The 17,256-nt window shown below is 44.3% G+C and overlaps 1 protein-coding gene across 4 annotated transcripts in view; it reads left to right on the forward strand.

The window, feature by feature from the left end:
* Positions 1-17,256, forward strand: part of CALN1 (calneuron 1) — a 142,219-nt gene that overhangs the window by 84,430 nt on the left and 40,533 nt on the right. For all 4 annotated transcript variants that reach the window (XM_053366781.1, XM_053366782.1, XM_053366783.1 and 1 more), the window contains one exon: positions 16,672-16,815. In XM_053366781.1, coding sequence (XP_053222756.1) covers positions 16,672-16,815 — 144 coding nt within the window. The remainder of the gene's footprint in view (positions 1-16,671; positions 16,816-17,256) is intronic.

The raw sequence follows: 17,256 nt of genomic DNA on the forward strand, positions 1-17,256 counted from the left end.
ACGGGGTGAGCTCCCTTTGTTTGGTCCCTGCTCCTGCCAACCTAGCAGTTCGAAAGCATGTCAAAGTGCAAGCAGATAAATAGGTACCGCTCCAGCGGGAAGGTAAACGGCGTTTCCGTGCGCTGCTCTGGTTCGCCAGAAGCGGCTTAGTCATGCTGGCCACATGACCCGGAAGCTGTACGCCGGCTCCCTCGGCCAATAAAGTGAGATGAGCGCTGCAACCCCAGAGTCGGTCATGACTGGACCTAATGGTCAGGGGTCCCTTTACCTTTACCTAGATGTGGAGCACACTAGAGCTGGGTGATATATCAATATATTATCCAAAACCAGTTTGAAGTCCATATTGTGGTATAGGTTTCATTATTTTCGACCTGGGAATATATCACAAATCATGATGTGTGTGTGTGTTTGTGCACTATGCAAAAATCATGATGCAGGGAAAACTGTGAAACCAGCCCATACCTCTACATATTTCACACATCACGATATATCAGTATATCACGATATACTGATTTCACACATCATGATATATCAGTATATTGTGATGCTTAGCTGGTGATATATTGCAACGTTGAAAGCCAGATATCACCTAGCCCTGGTGTTCACCTCTACAGTACATAGTCCCATCCTTATTTCAGATGTTGTGATATTTTGGTATATCACAGTGTTTAGCTGGTGATATATCATGATGTTGAAGAACAGATATTGACCAGCCCTAGTCATGTCCTTCATTTTCAATGGGTCTACTCTGCACAAGACTAGCATTAGATACAAGTCATTGAATGTGGTCTAAGAACTCTGCAGTTCTTATAGGTTTGTGAGTCCCGTCCCCCCCCCCCCCGTTTCCTTAAATGGTGATTACAGAAATGAATAATGCACTGAGGGGAACAAAATGCAGCCATTTTTAAATGTTTTATTTACAAGCTGTGTCCCCCCCCCTCCCCGCTCCCCCAGCCGGGATCATCTGAGCGCTTAACCATGCATTCCCATTCTCATTTTAGCACATCATTGAATATGCATCTGAAAGCTATGATCTGTACCTGTGACTAAGGTCCTATATAATTAGGAGGAAGTGTTTTTATGTCCCACAGTGATCTCAATAGCAGACCTCTCATAGCAAACTCTTTTCTTTTTATAGTCTTGTATTATTAAACTCAGTGTGACTTGACAACACTTTCCTGTGTATTGCTAAAAAGGACTCTGTGCACAGAACCACAGGGTAGGTTTTTGATGCTGAGTCATCCAGAAGGTTTTGGGGTTGTTGTTGTTGGTTTTTTTAAAAAAAATGCAAGTCATTTATTAGTGTTCATGCAATTTTAATGTAGGCCTTTTATTATTATTTTTCTGCATCTCAGTTATCACAATACTGCTGTTGTGGGGTGGACGCTCTCAAAATTGACTTTGTGGCAGCAGTTCTGGAAGGGGATCTGGCATGTTTACATTTTCTGTCTGGGGGGTTTGTTCCCCTGATATCCCCAGGGTGCATATAGGTTGCATCCAAGGCTAGTCCTAATCGGAGCAGACCTGTTGAAAATTCAGTGGGTCTACACAGAGCATGACTTAGTTTAGGGTTGGCATACATCTGGAATTTCCTGGACAAAGCCTTGTTCTCAGCATCTGGGTGGAAATCACTGAAATGTCTATGAAAACCCAGACATATGGCAGCCCATGTCAGAAGTGTAGCTCTTGATTTCATTAAACTGAATTTTTAGATTTTGCATGTCTGGATTTTCGCTTTTTGAAATATGGCAATCCTGACTTAGTTGGATACAACCCAATGTATCTTGCTTCCATTTGAAAAGCTGTGTGGTCAGAGAGTAGTTTAAAGACAAAGAACCCAATGGAGACTGGTTCATTAGGGTGAATGGGGCACTGCCCCAACCTACCCACCTTCTTAGGTAAAAGTAAAGGGACCCCTGACCATTAGGTCCAGCCGTAGAAGACTCTAGGGTTGCGGCGCTCATCTCACTTTACTGGCCGAGGCAGCCAGCGTACAGCTTCCGGGTCATGTGGCCAGCATGACTGAGCCCCTTCTGGCAAAACCAGAGCAGTGCATGGAAACGCCGTTTACCTTCCTGCCAGAGCGGTACCTATTTATCCACTTGCACTTCGTGCTTTCGAACTGCTAGGTTGGCAAGAGCAGGGACCGAGCAACGGGAGCTCACCCCGTCGTGGGGATTCGAACCACCGACCTTCTGATCGGCAAGGCCTAGGCTCTGTGGTTTAACCCACAGCGCCACCCATGTCCCTACCCACCTTCTTACTTACAACCAATTCAGGAAGTGGCACTGACTGTGAGCTTCCTCCTCCTTAGTCTCAGTGTTGCCCTTGGGGGATTAATTGGCTGTGCCTGTCCTGGGCTCCACCTCCCTTGTTTTCCCTGGTTTCTACCTTACTAGTCCCACTGGGCACCAACCATGACTGAAAGACCCCTCAGAAGGGCTTGAAATTCCCATCAGTGACACCTGGAGAGTAAACTGAGTAGGCACACAGCTCAACTGCTCACAGTCTTTCTCGCTATGGTGAGAGATATATTGGGGATGTATCTGACAATACAGTGGTACCTCAGGTTAAGTACTTAATTCGTTCCGGAGGTCGTTCTTAACCTGAAACTGTTCTTAACCTGAAGCACCACTTTAGCTAATGGGGCCTCCCACTGCCGCCACACTGCCAGTGTGCAATTTCTGTTCTCATCCAGAAGCAAAGTTCTTAACCCGAGGTACTATTTCTGGGTTAGCGGAGTCTGTAACCGGAAGCGTATGTAACCCGAGGTACCACTGTATAGATCTGCTAGTGCAAGAGAGTGACAATGAGGGGAAGCTGATGAAACTGTAGACCTGTGGGGCAGAATGAACTAGAATAAAGTGCATGAAAGAAGGGAAGAGGGGGGCCAGTGGCTCAGCAGAGCTTGAAATGCATATTCCATGTTTTTTTTGGGGGGGGGGAGTACTGGCCCCTCTGGTCCAGTGTCCTCACATCCTTCCAAGACATTCTTGAAGTTACTGCAATGCCTTAATTGGCTTTCATATCCCACCCCCCTTTTCTGATTCAGTTAGCATTAACTTAAACAAATTATACATTTTAAATAACTATTAAGTTTGGTACTCCTTTTTAAAAAATCAATTTTGCATGGTCTTCAGTCAGTGTTAATAGGGTTAGAGAGTTGCTGCAGTTAAGCTCATGCCAAGTTTATTTCTAGCATAAAAAGTATGAATGAATTTTGTGGCAGGATTGAATGCCTTACTCATGGGCTGATACAGTTTACAATTAGGGTTGCTATGTGTCCTCTTTTTCCAGAATACATCCTCTTTTTCAGGGGTAAAATTTCTGTCCGAGTGGATTTTTTAAATTTGCCAAAATGTCTCTGACTGTACTTTCTGATGTGATATCGACATAACTGGTGGATGAAGACTTGCTTTCCTCTTCTTTTCTTCTGCCCTGCTCAGCAATATATCACAGCTTCTATAGCCTACAAGGTAAAGGTAAAGGGACCCCTGACAGTTAAGTCCAGTCGCGAACATCTCTGGGGTTGTGGCGCTCATCTCGCTTTACAGGCCAAGGGAGTCGGTATTTGTCCGCTCTGCAGACAGTTTTTCCGGGTCATGTGGCCAGCATGACTAAGCTGCTTTTGGTGCAATGCAACACCGACCCCAGAGCAGCGCACGGAAACACCATTTACCTTTCCGCCAGAGCAGTACCTATTTATCTACTTGCACTTTGATGTGCTTTCGAACTGCTAGGTTGGCAGGAGCAGGGACCGAGCAACGGGAGCTTACCCCATCACGAGGATTCGAACTGCCAACCTTTTGATCGGCAAGCCCAAGGCTCAGTGGTTATAGTAGGGGTATTTAAAATGAGAGTCGTCATAGTGTCCAGTTTTTTGCTTTTCAAAACATGGCAGCCCTATCTTATACATGGGGGCGCCTTATACATGGAAAATTACAGTATAAGGAATAAAGTTGTATCTCAAGCAATCTGGTCTTGGGCTGTTTATATCCTTATATGTGAGTAGTAACACCTTGAACCTGACTCAGTAGCAAATTGGCAGCCAGTGAGCATCCTGTAAGTAAAGTACTATATGATGGCAGTAGTAGTCACAAGCAAACTAATCACTATGTCCTGCACCAACTAAGCCCATTGCAGTAATCCAGCCTGGAGGTTGTCAGTGCATAGAAAACTGTAACATTAGCAGCAAATATATTCCCAATGTAGAATGGATTACTTGGTATTCAACTTGTGGCTGAATACTTGCTTTCCTCCTCTCTTCTCCTGCCCTGCTCAGCAATATATCACAGCTTCTATAGCCTATATATAGTAGGTAAAGGTAAAGGTACCCCTGCCCGTACGGGCCAGTCTTGCCAGACTCTAGGGTTGTGCGCTCATCTCACTCTATAGGCCGGGAGCCAGCACTGTCCGCAGACACTTCCGGGTCACGTGGCCAGCGTGACAAAGCTGCATCTGGCGAGCCAGCGCAGCGCAGCAGGTAAACACCGTTTACCTACCCGCTGGTAAGCGGTCCCTATTTATCTACTTGCACCCGAAGGTGCTTTCGAACTGCTAGGTTGGCAGGCGCTGGGACCGAACGACGGGAGCGCACCCTGCTGCAGGGATTCGAACCGCCGACCTTTCGATCGGCAAGTCCTAGGCGCTGAGGCTTTAACCCACAGCGCCACCCGTGACCCAGTATATAGTAGAGGTGTTTAAAATGAGAATCGTCAGAGCATCCTCTTTTTTGCTGTTCAAAATATGCCAACCCAAATCTATGTCTGTTATGAGCATTGATGTCTGCCGTGCTTGATCTGATGGAGGCTATTTTTTCCCTACCTTCACTGTCAGAGGTGATATGCCTCTATTACCAGTTCCTGGGGTTATTCATTGCCCTTTTAGTCCTGTCTGTGGGTTTTTCTTGAACATCTGGTCGCCACCATGAGAGCAGAATACTAGACCTGAGGGGGTTTTGCCCTGGTCTAAGCAAGGCTTTGCTTGTGTTCTTGAAAGGTAACAACAGTGTTGAGAATAGCAGTGCGTGCTAGACGTCTAGGTTTCTTAGTTGAACAAAAGTTGAGCAGTATGTTTTGGCATTTAATACATTAATAGAAATAGATCATGAAACATGTTGGTTTTACTTTACACTGTGTGTGTTAGGCTGCGTTTGGAGGACTGTGATTAAATTTAGGGTCACAAAGTAAAATGATCTTGCATTGTTACGGGGGGGGGATGTAAGGAAATTGCTTATTGCTATATTTAATACCTGAGTACATTTTAACTAAGACACATATAGATATAAATGGATAGAGATATAAATTTCATTCCAAAGTTCATCCTTGTCAGATTTGTCAGACACAGCATTGAACTGGCCACTGGTTTAATTCAGATGAATGAGCAAGGCATTTTGCTATGGCCATAAACATCAATTAATTACCTCTCCTGTCTTAATTATGACGGGCTTTTATTTCTAAGTGTAGCTTGCAAGCAGGATTGAGACATGGAGATTGCTAAATCAATACAAATATCAATTAGACTCAACTTTGTAGTCCAATTAACTTCATAATGCCTCTAAACGAAGTGTGAAAACTGAACTGCTGCATTAGCACCCTTCTGCCATAGACATAGGCCAAGAACTCTGGCCCCCTGTTCTTCACATCTCCATCACAACAAGCACTGTGATGAAGAATATTATGTGGCCTGTTCAGATGGATTTCTTTTAAGACAGCAATTGGGGAGCTGTAGCCCTCCAGATATTGTTGGTTTACATCTTGCATCTCACCACGGATCAGGTTGGGTGGAGCTGATGGGAACAAGTGCAACAGCTGTAAATCCTCCAACCAAATTTTAAGCAGATGTTTGAAACCACTCCCCTTCCCTTATGATTGAGGTGTAAATTAAAATTTTAATTATAAGTTGATGCGTTGGCCTAATGCTGAAGGTTCATATCACGATATATCACCCTTTATAAAATGCACTGAGAGAGCAATACTTGGAATGTATTTTGGGGAAAGATGGGGAAAAGTCTGACCACAAGTCTGAAGGAGGCACATTTTTTTAGCTACAGTCAGTGCTTTTTTTCTTTAAAAAATGTTTAGGGGTACTCTCATTTTCCTACTCATCTTAAAATACTGCCCCTCAATGAAACCAAACTTAGATTCACAAAATGTTTAGGGGTCTGCGTACCCCTGCGTCCCCCCAGAGGAAAAAAAAACACACACTGGCTACAGGTACTGCTGGGAGGAGGAAATCCTTGAAAAATGGGTGCCGCATTCTGAATTTAAAGTCTGTTATATGCTTTAATTCATTCAGGTTTCACTTACTTTTGTTCAGATCTGTGCAAATTCATTTCATTTCATTTGAATATTGCATTTTAATGTGTGTTAACTCCACACTCTGCACACCTGCAGTTCAGGGAGGCAGGGAAAAATAAGCTTGAAAGACTGTGACGAGGAAAGAGGAGCAGTGCCGTGTATTCCAATGTCGTTGAGGCTTAGAACATGGTTTTCTCATGCTGACAAAATTTGATTTGATTTGATTTGATTTAAGGGGAGACATAGGACAGCCCCTGTAAGAACATGAAAAGAGCCCTGTCTAGCTCAACATCCTGTTCTTACAGTAGCCAACCTGATGTCTATGCGAAGCCCACAAACAGAATCTGAGCACAGTAGTGCTCTTCCACCCCTGTGATTCCCAGTGACAGGTATTCAGATGCATATTACCTTCAGCAGGGTTCCTGTTGGCATGAGTTTGACAGCAGAGCTTTTTAAACCAGTGCTGGACTATCACCTTTCAAGGATGCTGTTGTGACACCTTGCCTTTAGCAGAGTGCATCCTCCGGTCTTTTCAAACTCTACAATTCTGATCCCCAGGAACTGGCATTCGGAGGCATAATGCCTTCAACAGGTGAGGTTGAACAGAGCCTGTACCTTTAGTGATCCCAGTAGCTGCTGGTTTTAGAAGCTATTATTTGACTGAAGGTGGGGTGTGTGTGTCTTGTGGGCTTTCTTAATGTCCTCTCTACTCCCTGCCCCCAATTTGAGCCACGCTCCATATACTGGGGCTGCCTTCTAAGTCCACTGTTGATCCTTCCCCCTCTAAGCTGAAGATAAAAGCACTATCCTACTTTTTGTGTGTGTGGCAGAGGGTGTGATTCACTCATTGGAATAGAACCCATTTGTACTGTTCCTGAATTCTCTGAAGATATTTTTAGATGCCACCAGTCAAAAATATTATTCCCTTAACAGCCTGTTTACAAGGCTTGTGTACTGCTGCTTTTTTGCTTGTTTAACTGCTTAATTGCTGGGTTTGGGCTGTGATTCGTGGAAGTAGGGCAGCGACTCAACCTAGTTGCTGAAGTGCAATGCAGTTGCATCTGAAAGTGAGCAGATCTCAGTAAGGTCATTCCCACTGTGTTTTCAAGGTTGTTGCAGGGTGTGGGGGGGGGGGAGATGAGCTGAAAGCTGCAGCAAACTATGAACACAGAACACCTTAGCTGGATTACCAGATGGAGCTGGTTGACAGCCGTTCCTCACAGAACGGAGAGCCAGTGTGGTGTAGTGGTTAAGAGCGGTAGACTTGTAATCTGGTGAACCGGGTTCATGTCTCAGCTCCTCCACATGCAGCTGCTGGGTGAACTTGGGCTAGTCACACTTCTCTGAAGTCTCTCAGCCTCACTCACCTCACAGTGTGTTTGTTGTGGGGAAGGAAGGGAAAGGAGAATGTTAGCTGCTTTGAGACTCCTTAGGGTAGTGATAAAGCGGGATATCAAATCCAAACACCACCACAGAGGGAAGCATTCACCACCCCACAGGGCCCATTGCTCAGCACATGCTCTACCACTGAGCTATGGCCCTTCCTCAGTTTTGGGGAATCTCAAGTGGTGCAGTGCTGTTGCCCTCATGTCCCTGAAATCACCTCATCCCTTACATACCCAATTGATCACTGCAGATACCACTTGATCAGATGGTCCGTCCTGTACAACAGAGGAACATGGGGCTTGCAGTGTGATGATGCCTGCCCTTGGGAATTCCCTTCTGTTAAATATTAGACAGGTGCCATCTCTGTTGTCTTTTTGGCACCAACTGAAGACCTTCCTCTTACGACAAGCCTTTTAAAGCAGAGAACTTCCTCAGCCTGTATCTGTGTCGGAATTGTCTTCAGGTGTTCTCCTGATATCTGTTGATCTCAAGATCCAACCAGCTTCAGCCCATGCCATGCCAAATCCTGGCCAATGCGGCCATTGGATTCCAATTGAGGTTCAGATTTGCTGAGAAGCAATTCAGTGGAACCAGGAGTGAAGCTTACCCAGCAAAAGCTGCACATAGCTCATTGTAACTGAACTGAACCAGTCAGTTTGTTAATGAACAAAGCCTAATGGCATTATTAAACAGTATGAAATGGAATTACGAAGAGTTATAGAATTCACAGGAAAGGAAACAAAGTTACACATTATGAAATTTAAAGCAGCTTAAAGCAATTGGGTATAATGTGCGAATGGAACTAATAAATAGCATTGGCAAAGCAATCAATCAGAGTAAATGGCATAATCTCCTCCTAACAACTCCCAGACCATCTAGTAGTAAAACAGTTCTACGTTCCCTTTCATATTAGATCAATACAATTCACAATTGTCAGTTTTGGGAAACCTTGTAGTCTTCTGCTTGAGCAAAGCACGTGAAGTTTTTTTACCATTACTTTCATCACCTGTGTGGGCAGATCCGCCTAATGCTTAGACTATGAATTACCACGGGGGGGGGGGGAGCAACTGGGACCCCTGTTGTATCAGTGGCTCTCCATGCAGAGCCCTTTAACACACTTCTGTGCTGCTTTGCCAAAGCATGATATGCTTTTGCCTTTGTTTAGGTTGAATGCCCAGAGTGGCTGAATAAAAAGCAAGATGTGGGAGTATGAGGGGGGAGAGGTCCCAGGAAATGGATGAGCGGAAGAGAACAGAGTCTCGGAGCAGCACGAGTAAAACTGGGGTGGCTGCACTTAGAGCCAGAGGCGAAATAGAATCATAGAACCGTAGATTTGGAAGGGATCCCGAGGATCATCTAGTCCAACCCCTTGCAGTGCAGGAATATGCAGCTGACCCATATGGTGATCGAATCTGCAACCTCGGCGTTATCAGCAGCATGCTCCAAGATAAATTGATTCTTTGGGGTGACCCTCAAGTAAGGGAACATTGTAGAATTGCATGATCAGGTGAAGAGAACTACTAGTCTATTATTATTAATTATTATTATTATTATTATTATTATTATTATTATTATTATTCTATACTACCCTTCATCCGATGATCACAGGGCAGTTTACAATCTAAAAACACATATAGATAGTATAGCAACAAACAAAAACAATACCCTTCTCCCAGTTTCAAAGGCCATAGATTGTTTAATTAGCGAAGGGAGAAGAGGAATGCTTTCACTTTATACCTAAAGATATTCAGTGAAGGTGCCAAGCAAGCCACCCTGGGGTGGGCATTTCACAAGTGGGGAGCCACCACAGAAAAGACTCACTCTCGTCGTTGCCACCCTCAGATGATGATCACAGGGTCCAGGTCGGATCATGTGGGGAGAGGTGGTCCTTGAGGTTTTATGGTCCTGAGCCATTTAAGGCTTTATGGGTCAAAACCAAGTGGGTGTAGAAAAGCCCTACACCTAGGAAATTAAAATAGAAATGGGGTCCTGTGATGAGAAAGGGATTTCCAGACTGTGGCAGTAAGGGTCTCATGAAGAAATCTCTGAGGCCACTTGGTGTTCTGAGAGTCCTAGGAAGCTGAAGAAGGAGATAGGTGACATGCGAGTTCATTCTGCCCCAAATTCCACTTCTCTGAATGCCAGTTTAACTAGAAGAATTTCCAAAAGTAATTCCAAAATTGATGTAGAGATTTCTATGCCTTTCAATTCCTTTTATTCTTTTATTCTTTTTTTTGCACCATTTCCCTCTAACTGATGTTCTAATTATGAAACACTGCCAGGGAAACAAAGCAATCAGGACGCGATTGTATGTGTGATTGTATCAATATTCCTTTCGGGTGTCATTTTGCCGGAGAGCATTTTGCGAGAGCGCATGTGAGCATCAGTTAAAGACTGCACAAACCCAACCTTGATGAGATTGTATGCGTTCACCAGACACTCAGCCATGCTTGCCTCTTCACCTGTTACAGAGTAAAGGGCACTTATGTACCCAGTTTCAGTGCACTGGTAAGTCAAACACAAAATGACGTCCATAGTGGAATTGTGTTTAATCATTGTTTGCAGGGCTGTCAATCTTTTAATAGGTACTTGCCGGTTTGGTATGTGTAAGGCTGTAGGAAATGGCAGCTGGTTCCCTTCAGCTATGTTTTAATACAAAGGGTACTCCGGTTGCTAAGAGACCAGTGCTTCAGGTTTGGACATATTCATGCATACTGGATCGCTTATCTTGGTGAATTGGATGTTGACAGGACCGACGTCAGAAATAATAGTTGGGGGCAGGACAGAGATAACGAGTGGGAGCTGCAACAAAATGTGACTATGTACAGGATTTCAGGCACAATCTTCCATTTCCACCTGGTTTTCTATTCCCAAACAAGCAGCTAGCATTCCAAAACCAGTGAACATGCTCAGACTCACTTCACTGTTTTAAACATACTTCTGCAAACCATTGTGATTTCTCAAGCCTGCTGATACCTTCCTCTTGTCTTCAGGGATGATAAGTAGCGGCTTGAGCATTGGAAAGAATGGAACTCAGGTTACCTGATCTCCCATTTCTAGAAGGAGGAAGAATAATCTTTTTCAAATATATGTGCACTCTGCTGTTTCAGTGTGAGCGTTTCTGTTCCTTAGTGGATTGGAGGTGGAGGTGGTGGTTTAATTTGTGCTGTGCTTGGAGTCCTCAACCATGCTATTTTCCTAATTAAAACAGGATAAGGCAGGCAAGCGATTATACATTCCTTGTTGTACAACAGTGGAAATGTCTCTTATCAGGGGTGCGGGGGAAATCACAGAAGGGCTGCAGCTCAGTGGCAGAGAATCTGTTTTTCAAGCAGAAGGTCCCGGGTTCAACCCCTCACATCTCCAGGTAGCGCTGGCAGAGAGACACCTGCCTGAAAACCTGCCAGTCCGTGTACATAATACTGAGATAGATGGACTTAATGGTCTGATTTGGTAGAGGAAGAAGAAGAGGAGGAGGAGGAAGAGGAGTTTGGACTTGATATCCCGCCTTTCACTCCCCTTAAGGAGTCTCAAAGTGGCTAACATTCTCCTTTCCCTTCCTCCTCCACAACAAACACTCTGTGAGTTGAGTGAGGTTGAGAGACTTCAGAGAAGTATGACTGGCCCAAGGTCACCCAGCAGCTGCATGTGGAGGAGCAGGGAAGCGAACCTGATTCACCAGATTACGAGTCCACCTCTCTTAACCACTACACCACGCTGGCGTAGATAAGGCAGCTTCCTGTGTTCTTACAGTATTTGAGGGAGCTGGAGGGCCCTAAAGTTTCTGGGCACTTCCATTCAAATGGTGTGCTTGCATTGCATCATGGAATCAATTATGCAGAGTGGGGCTTACCTGCCCGCGCCCCAAAAATATTTTATTCAAGTTGGCACCCCTGTCTGTTGTCCTTTTAGCTGGGTGTTCACAGGACAACATATCAGCACCCAGAAAATGAGCATAGGCATGAGCAAACCTGTCATTTTTTGTTTCTCTCAGTTTCTCATTTCCCCCCAATCTAAAATTCAGTTCTCCACGTTCCACATCAGTTTGTGCATATTAGGAAAAATTGCATTTTTTAAAAAAAGCATGTGAGGAGAAATTCACACTAACATGCTGGTGAATTTCAGATGAAAATGCTGAGAACTGAATTTAGGATTTGGAAAATGAGAAACTCAGAGAAACAACAATTGACAGATTTCTCTGATCTTTTGTTTGAGCCAAGAACTGCACCGGAACAATTTGGAAAGGCAAAAACTGAGTAGATCACTAAAATCAATCTGGACGCAAGTTTGAGTGGTGCGGATTGAGCCAGTTTGTATCTAGCAGTGTGGCAGAAAGCAACTCTTTCTCAGCAATTTCATTTGGAATCGGGACTCATTAAATTCTTTGGAAAATATCTGTCAGGCGAGTGCCAACCTTAAGGTTTCAGAGCCTGGTTTTGCGGCTGTTTCTCAGCGTTGAGAGAAGAGTCCAAGAAAGATGTTAGACAGATGGGCAGTGCTGCCTAACCCAGAAAAACATTGTAAATAATACATAGTGTTTTCTTCCAGTTTTATGTCTCTCCCCACCCTTGCCACCAGCCATAGTTACAGTTATGGCTGTTGGAGAGAAACTGGTCATGTGCAGTGATACTTTTACTGCCTCCTCACAAAATTCATTCTGTGGAAATGACAGAGAGCGTGCAATGCTTTCATGGGGACTGCTGTGCTGTCTGAACTGTTTATGCTGACTGGTAGTGCCTCTCCAAGTTTTGAGATAGCATTCTTTCCTAGCCCTACCTGAAAATTCTGTGGATTGAACCTTGGACCTGCGGCATGCATGATGTTCAACCACCGAACTACCTCCCTTCCTAATTGTCTCTGCTTGCCAATAGCAATTCCCTATCACTGGTAAATCATTGCACTCATGAATGCCCTGATTTTATTTTACAGTGGTATCTTGGTTCTCAAATTTAATCCATTCCGGAAGTCCGTTCCAAAACCAAAGCATTCCAAAACCAAGGTGTGCTTTCCCATAGAAGGTAATGCAAAATGGATTATTCCATTCCAGACTTTTAAAAATGACCCCTAAAACAGCAATTTAACATGAATACTATCTAACAAGACCATTGTTCCAGAAAATGAAAGGAGTAAAGAATGTACTGCAGTCACACAATCAATCAATCAATCAATCATTCAGTAGCTGAACGAGGTTCCACACAGTCACAAAAACAAAGCAAAAAGAGTCGCAAAAACAAAAACGCAAAATAAATAGCAAAAACAGCATAACACTCAAAACGGAGCACATTCGACTTCCGAAAAAGCTTCGCAAACTGGAACACTTACTTCCAGTTTTACAGTGTTTGGGTTCCAAGTTGTCTGAGTACCAAGGCGTTTGAGAACCAAGGTATCACTGTATTTTATTTTCACCTCTATTACACTTTTATATGTTGGTGTGGATTTCGCTTTGTCATTCTTTAGGCTCCAGATTTTTCCCCAGAGAGCGCCCACAAGTTAAATCCCTTGCCTATGGCACAAGGAGGCGAAATCTCTTGGGTCATACCCTGAGACTTGGCAGCCTTGACACATTAGAAAAAAAAGGATGCTTTTGTTTGGGCCAGCAGAGTCCCTAGTTTACTAGAAACATTGGACCGAGTCTCTAGGTTCTGTTTTGAAGCCTAAACTCCGTCACGAAGAGCATGTTCTGCCAGACTCCTTCAAAAGCTGCAGCCGTGACTCAACCCAAGCCCACTCTCTGCTCTAAACATGATATTGAGCCCTGGTAGGAAATCATCAAAGCCCTTGCAGGCTGTGGAGCTAAACAGGAGCTTCCCTATGGGCATTTTGAAAATCCAAGATACTTCTTAAACAAGCCAGAACAACGCTAAATCATTGACACACACAGCCAATAATCATGACCAGATTGCAAGATAATTGTTCCCCATAAGCAGTTTTAATGAGTGAAGACAGAGCTCCCAAACTCCACTGATTTGAATTTTTCATTATTGTTTGGCTTCCCTTGAAAATGCTCAAGGAACCTCAAGTTGCTTTTTCAAGGCATGGTAGCTTTCAAATCGACATTGCTTGGAGAAGCAATGGAGGAGGGAACGGGCTTCCCTTGCAACATGACGATGGCCCAAGGCTATGATGTGTGTCATGAGTCTCAAGGCATCACATGGAATGCCAGGTAGAAATGGATGAGGAGGTGAAAGAGGAGGATGAAATGGGGGGAGAACAGTTAACAGAGCCCTGAGGAAGTGGGTAATTCCTAAACCCTCCTCCTTAGTCTATGAAAATCTGGGGAGCAGGGAGATAAGTCTTTACTTGGCACCAAGAGATATCAAAGAGGTGGAGCTCACTGGGTTGAGCATTCCACAGAGGGGGAGCTGCAACTGAAAATACCCTCTCTCTTGCCTCCAAGCCCCCCTCAGTGGATGGGCTGGGGGCTGGGGAAAGGCCTCCGAAGATCCAGGGTATGTTCACATCAAGAAGAATTCCAGAAGAGATTACCGTATTTTTCGCTCTATAGGACGCACTTTTCCCCCTCCAAAAATTAAGGGGAAATGTGTGTGCGTCCTATGGAGCGAATGCAGGCTCCTTGGCTTCAGCGATAGCAACACGAAGCCTCTGAAGTGCAGAGGGAGTGCTCCCTCCGTGCTCTGGAGGCTTCGCGTTGCTTTGGCTGAAGCCTGGAGAGCCGTCTGAAGCCTTCAGAGTGCAGCGTGAGTTCCCACTGCGCTCCGCAGGCTTCAGGTTCCTTTCACTGAAGCCAGGAGAGGAAGACTCTCTTGGCTTCAGCGGAGAGGGAGAGCTGCGCAGCGCCCCTTCAGCCAAGCAGGAGGAGAAATGGAAGGGGCTCCGTTTCTCCTGCCGCTTTGCTGAAGGGACGCTGAGCAGAGAGGGGGAGAATTTTTTTTCTTGTTCTCCCCCTCTAAAACAAGGAGCGTCCTATGGTCCAGTGAGTCCTATAGAGCAAAAAATGTTATCACGATCAAGGGAAACCCTTCTCAATTTGCAGTTTGGAGGGTAGATGTAAGAAGACCGGGGGTTTTGGTGGTGCTTTCATACCAGCTATGCAATAGTTTTCTAGGGACGTTTGCATGGAAACTGACTAGGACTTGTTTGTCTCTACCTTTAAAGAGCACGATGATTTTAATTCCCTTATTTGGTGGTCATAGTCCCTGTCTTTGCTTGCTGCTTTTTGCTCCTTTGACTAGTACAACTGAATTTATTACTTTCAGTCACAGACCAGTTCCAGCTCACATACAGTATCAGGGAAGTCATAAAACATGATAGGGATATATTTTAATTTGCAATTGGGTATTACAGGGACAATACAGATATAGCAGCAGTTAAAATATATGTTAAATCTTAATCACTAAAATATAACCTAAAATTGTCATTTAAGGCCTTTGACTAGTATTGTGCTTTATTCTGTTGGTTATTTTGTATTTGAGTTTTATGCTGGGTTGGGTTTTTAACTTTCTTTGTGGATCTGGGGTGGGTGAGTATTATGGCGATAGGTTTCCTTTTTGTATGATGCCTTCAGAACTTGTTTAATGAGGAACTGAACAAATATAATATAAGTAATAAAAAAATGGGGGGAAATGTGAGAGGGTGTTTTGGTTCATTCATACACAATTAAGCCATTGAACACATCTGTGTTTTCAAGCCAATAATATTTGGACAATTGGGGAGCAGGCCTTGAACCCAACCTGCTGTACTATATTCACCTTCAAGTTCTTGGAACTGAAAGCTTGCTTTAAACATGTTTGGTCTCTCTCACCCAGTGAAACCTTTTTCATCTTGATCTCGAGGACTCGCTCAAGAGATGGAAGAGTGCCACTGTTCTGAGCTAAGAACTTAACCAAGGGAGCGTATGGGTTTGACTCCCACGGGAAATATGGCTCTGTTGAATTGCATCTCGTTGTTCCATTGCATCTGCATGTTCTGCCACAGAGTTGCCAATCTCCTTTCCTAGAGAGAGAGAGAAGAGACTGCGAAGCAATCTGTTTTATTAGTCTTATATATCAAAGATGGGGGATTTATTTTGACAACTTATGTGTTTAGTGTACCTCCTCCTTCTATGGCCTTGAGCACATGGTTAACTTCCAGATTGACTCTGCTTACCAAACATGCTGCCGTCCTCTTGGACTTCCTGATCTGTAGCAAGCATTTGAGATGAGTTTCTGTTGTGGTTATGAACAACTTTTAAGCATTTTCCAATCTGGTGCTCTCTGGATGCTTTGGGCTACAGCTACCACCACTGTCAGTCAGCATGGCCAATCATCAGGGACAATCAACCCACTCTCTCATCATTTAGAAAAACTTCCTTCATTTGGCTCCCTGAAGGCTGCTGGTGTTCACTATTTGTAACCAGCTACTGGCTTAAAAGTATTGTTATAATTATTATTACCCACTCCTCACCACAACGAGAATTCAAACTTAAAAACAGTTAAAACAGAGTAGAGTCACAGGAATTGGGTGGTTGCTGAAACCACACATCTCAGGTGTCAAAGAGGTGTGTCTTGAGCATTTGCCAAAAGTTGTATACAGTGGTACCTTGGGTTACATACGCTTCAGGTTACAGACTCCGCTAACCCAGAAATAGTGCTTCAGGTTAAGAACTTTGCTTCAGGATGAGAACAGAAATCGTGCTCTGGCGGCACAGCGGCAGCAGGAGGCCCCATTAGCTAAAGTGGTGCTTCAGGTTAAGAACAGTTTCAGGTTAAGAACGGACCTCCGGAACGAATTAAGTACTTAACCCGAGGTACCACTGTAGTAAAGAAATCAAAAACACCTTTGTGGGAAGGTTATTTCAGAACTTAGGGACTGCCACAGGAAATGCTGTCTTCTTGGCCAACACCACCGGAACGTCTGAGGGAAATGGACCAACAAAGAGGACCCCTTCTTCTGATCTTCACCCCTGGGAACCCCCTTGCCTTATTTTTTAGTCAGAAAGTAATTCTAAAAGAATTCAGTGCACAATATTTCTCTCCCTTCGCTGCAGAAATCCGCGAAGCTTTCCGAGTACTGGACCGCGATGGCAATGGCTTCATTTCCAAACAAGAGCTGGGGATGGCGATGCGCTCCTTGGGATACATGCCTAGCGAGGTGGAACTGGCAATTATCATGCAGCGCCTTGACATGGATGGTGAGTCCTCTTTGCTTTCATCATGGTTTTAGGTCATGGGGGGGGGGAGGAAGGACTGTAGTTCCTTTGCATTCTTCACATCATTTCCATGCAGAAAGTCCCAAGTACCATCTTCTGGTGCAGATGAGAAAGACCACTGTTTGAAACCATGGAGAGCTAGATGGACCAAAGGTCTGGCTTGATCTAGGTTCTCCATAATTTGTGGAGAGGGTATCTGGTTGAAGGAATTGTGGGGTGGGTAGCAAGGGAAGCAACTGGCTTTGGGGAAACCACCAAGGTTAGGAAATCCATGAGTGAAGTGAGATGAGAATTAGCATAACATGATTTTCTCCATGATGCTTATGTCTGTTCAAACTTCTAGAAACAATGCCTGAAGCTGCTCAAACTTTTATCATGCTTACAATGAAACTCGTCATATCTAGGATTAAACTATTGGTTCCA

Source organism: Podarcis raffonei, chromosome 15, assembly GCF_027172205.1.
Source record: "Podarcis raffonei isolate rPodRaf1 chromosome 15, rPodRaf1.pri, whole genome shotgun sequence".
In the NCBI taxonomy this organism is placed as follows: domain Eukaryota; kingdom Metazoa; phylum Chordata; class Lepidosauria; order Squamata; family Lacertidae; genus Podarcis; species Podarcis raffonei.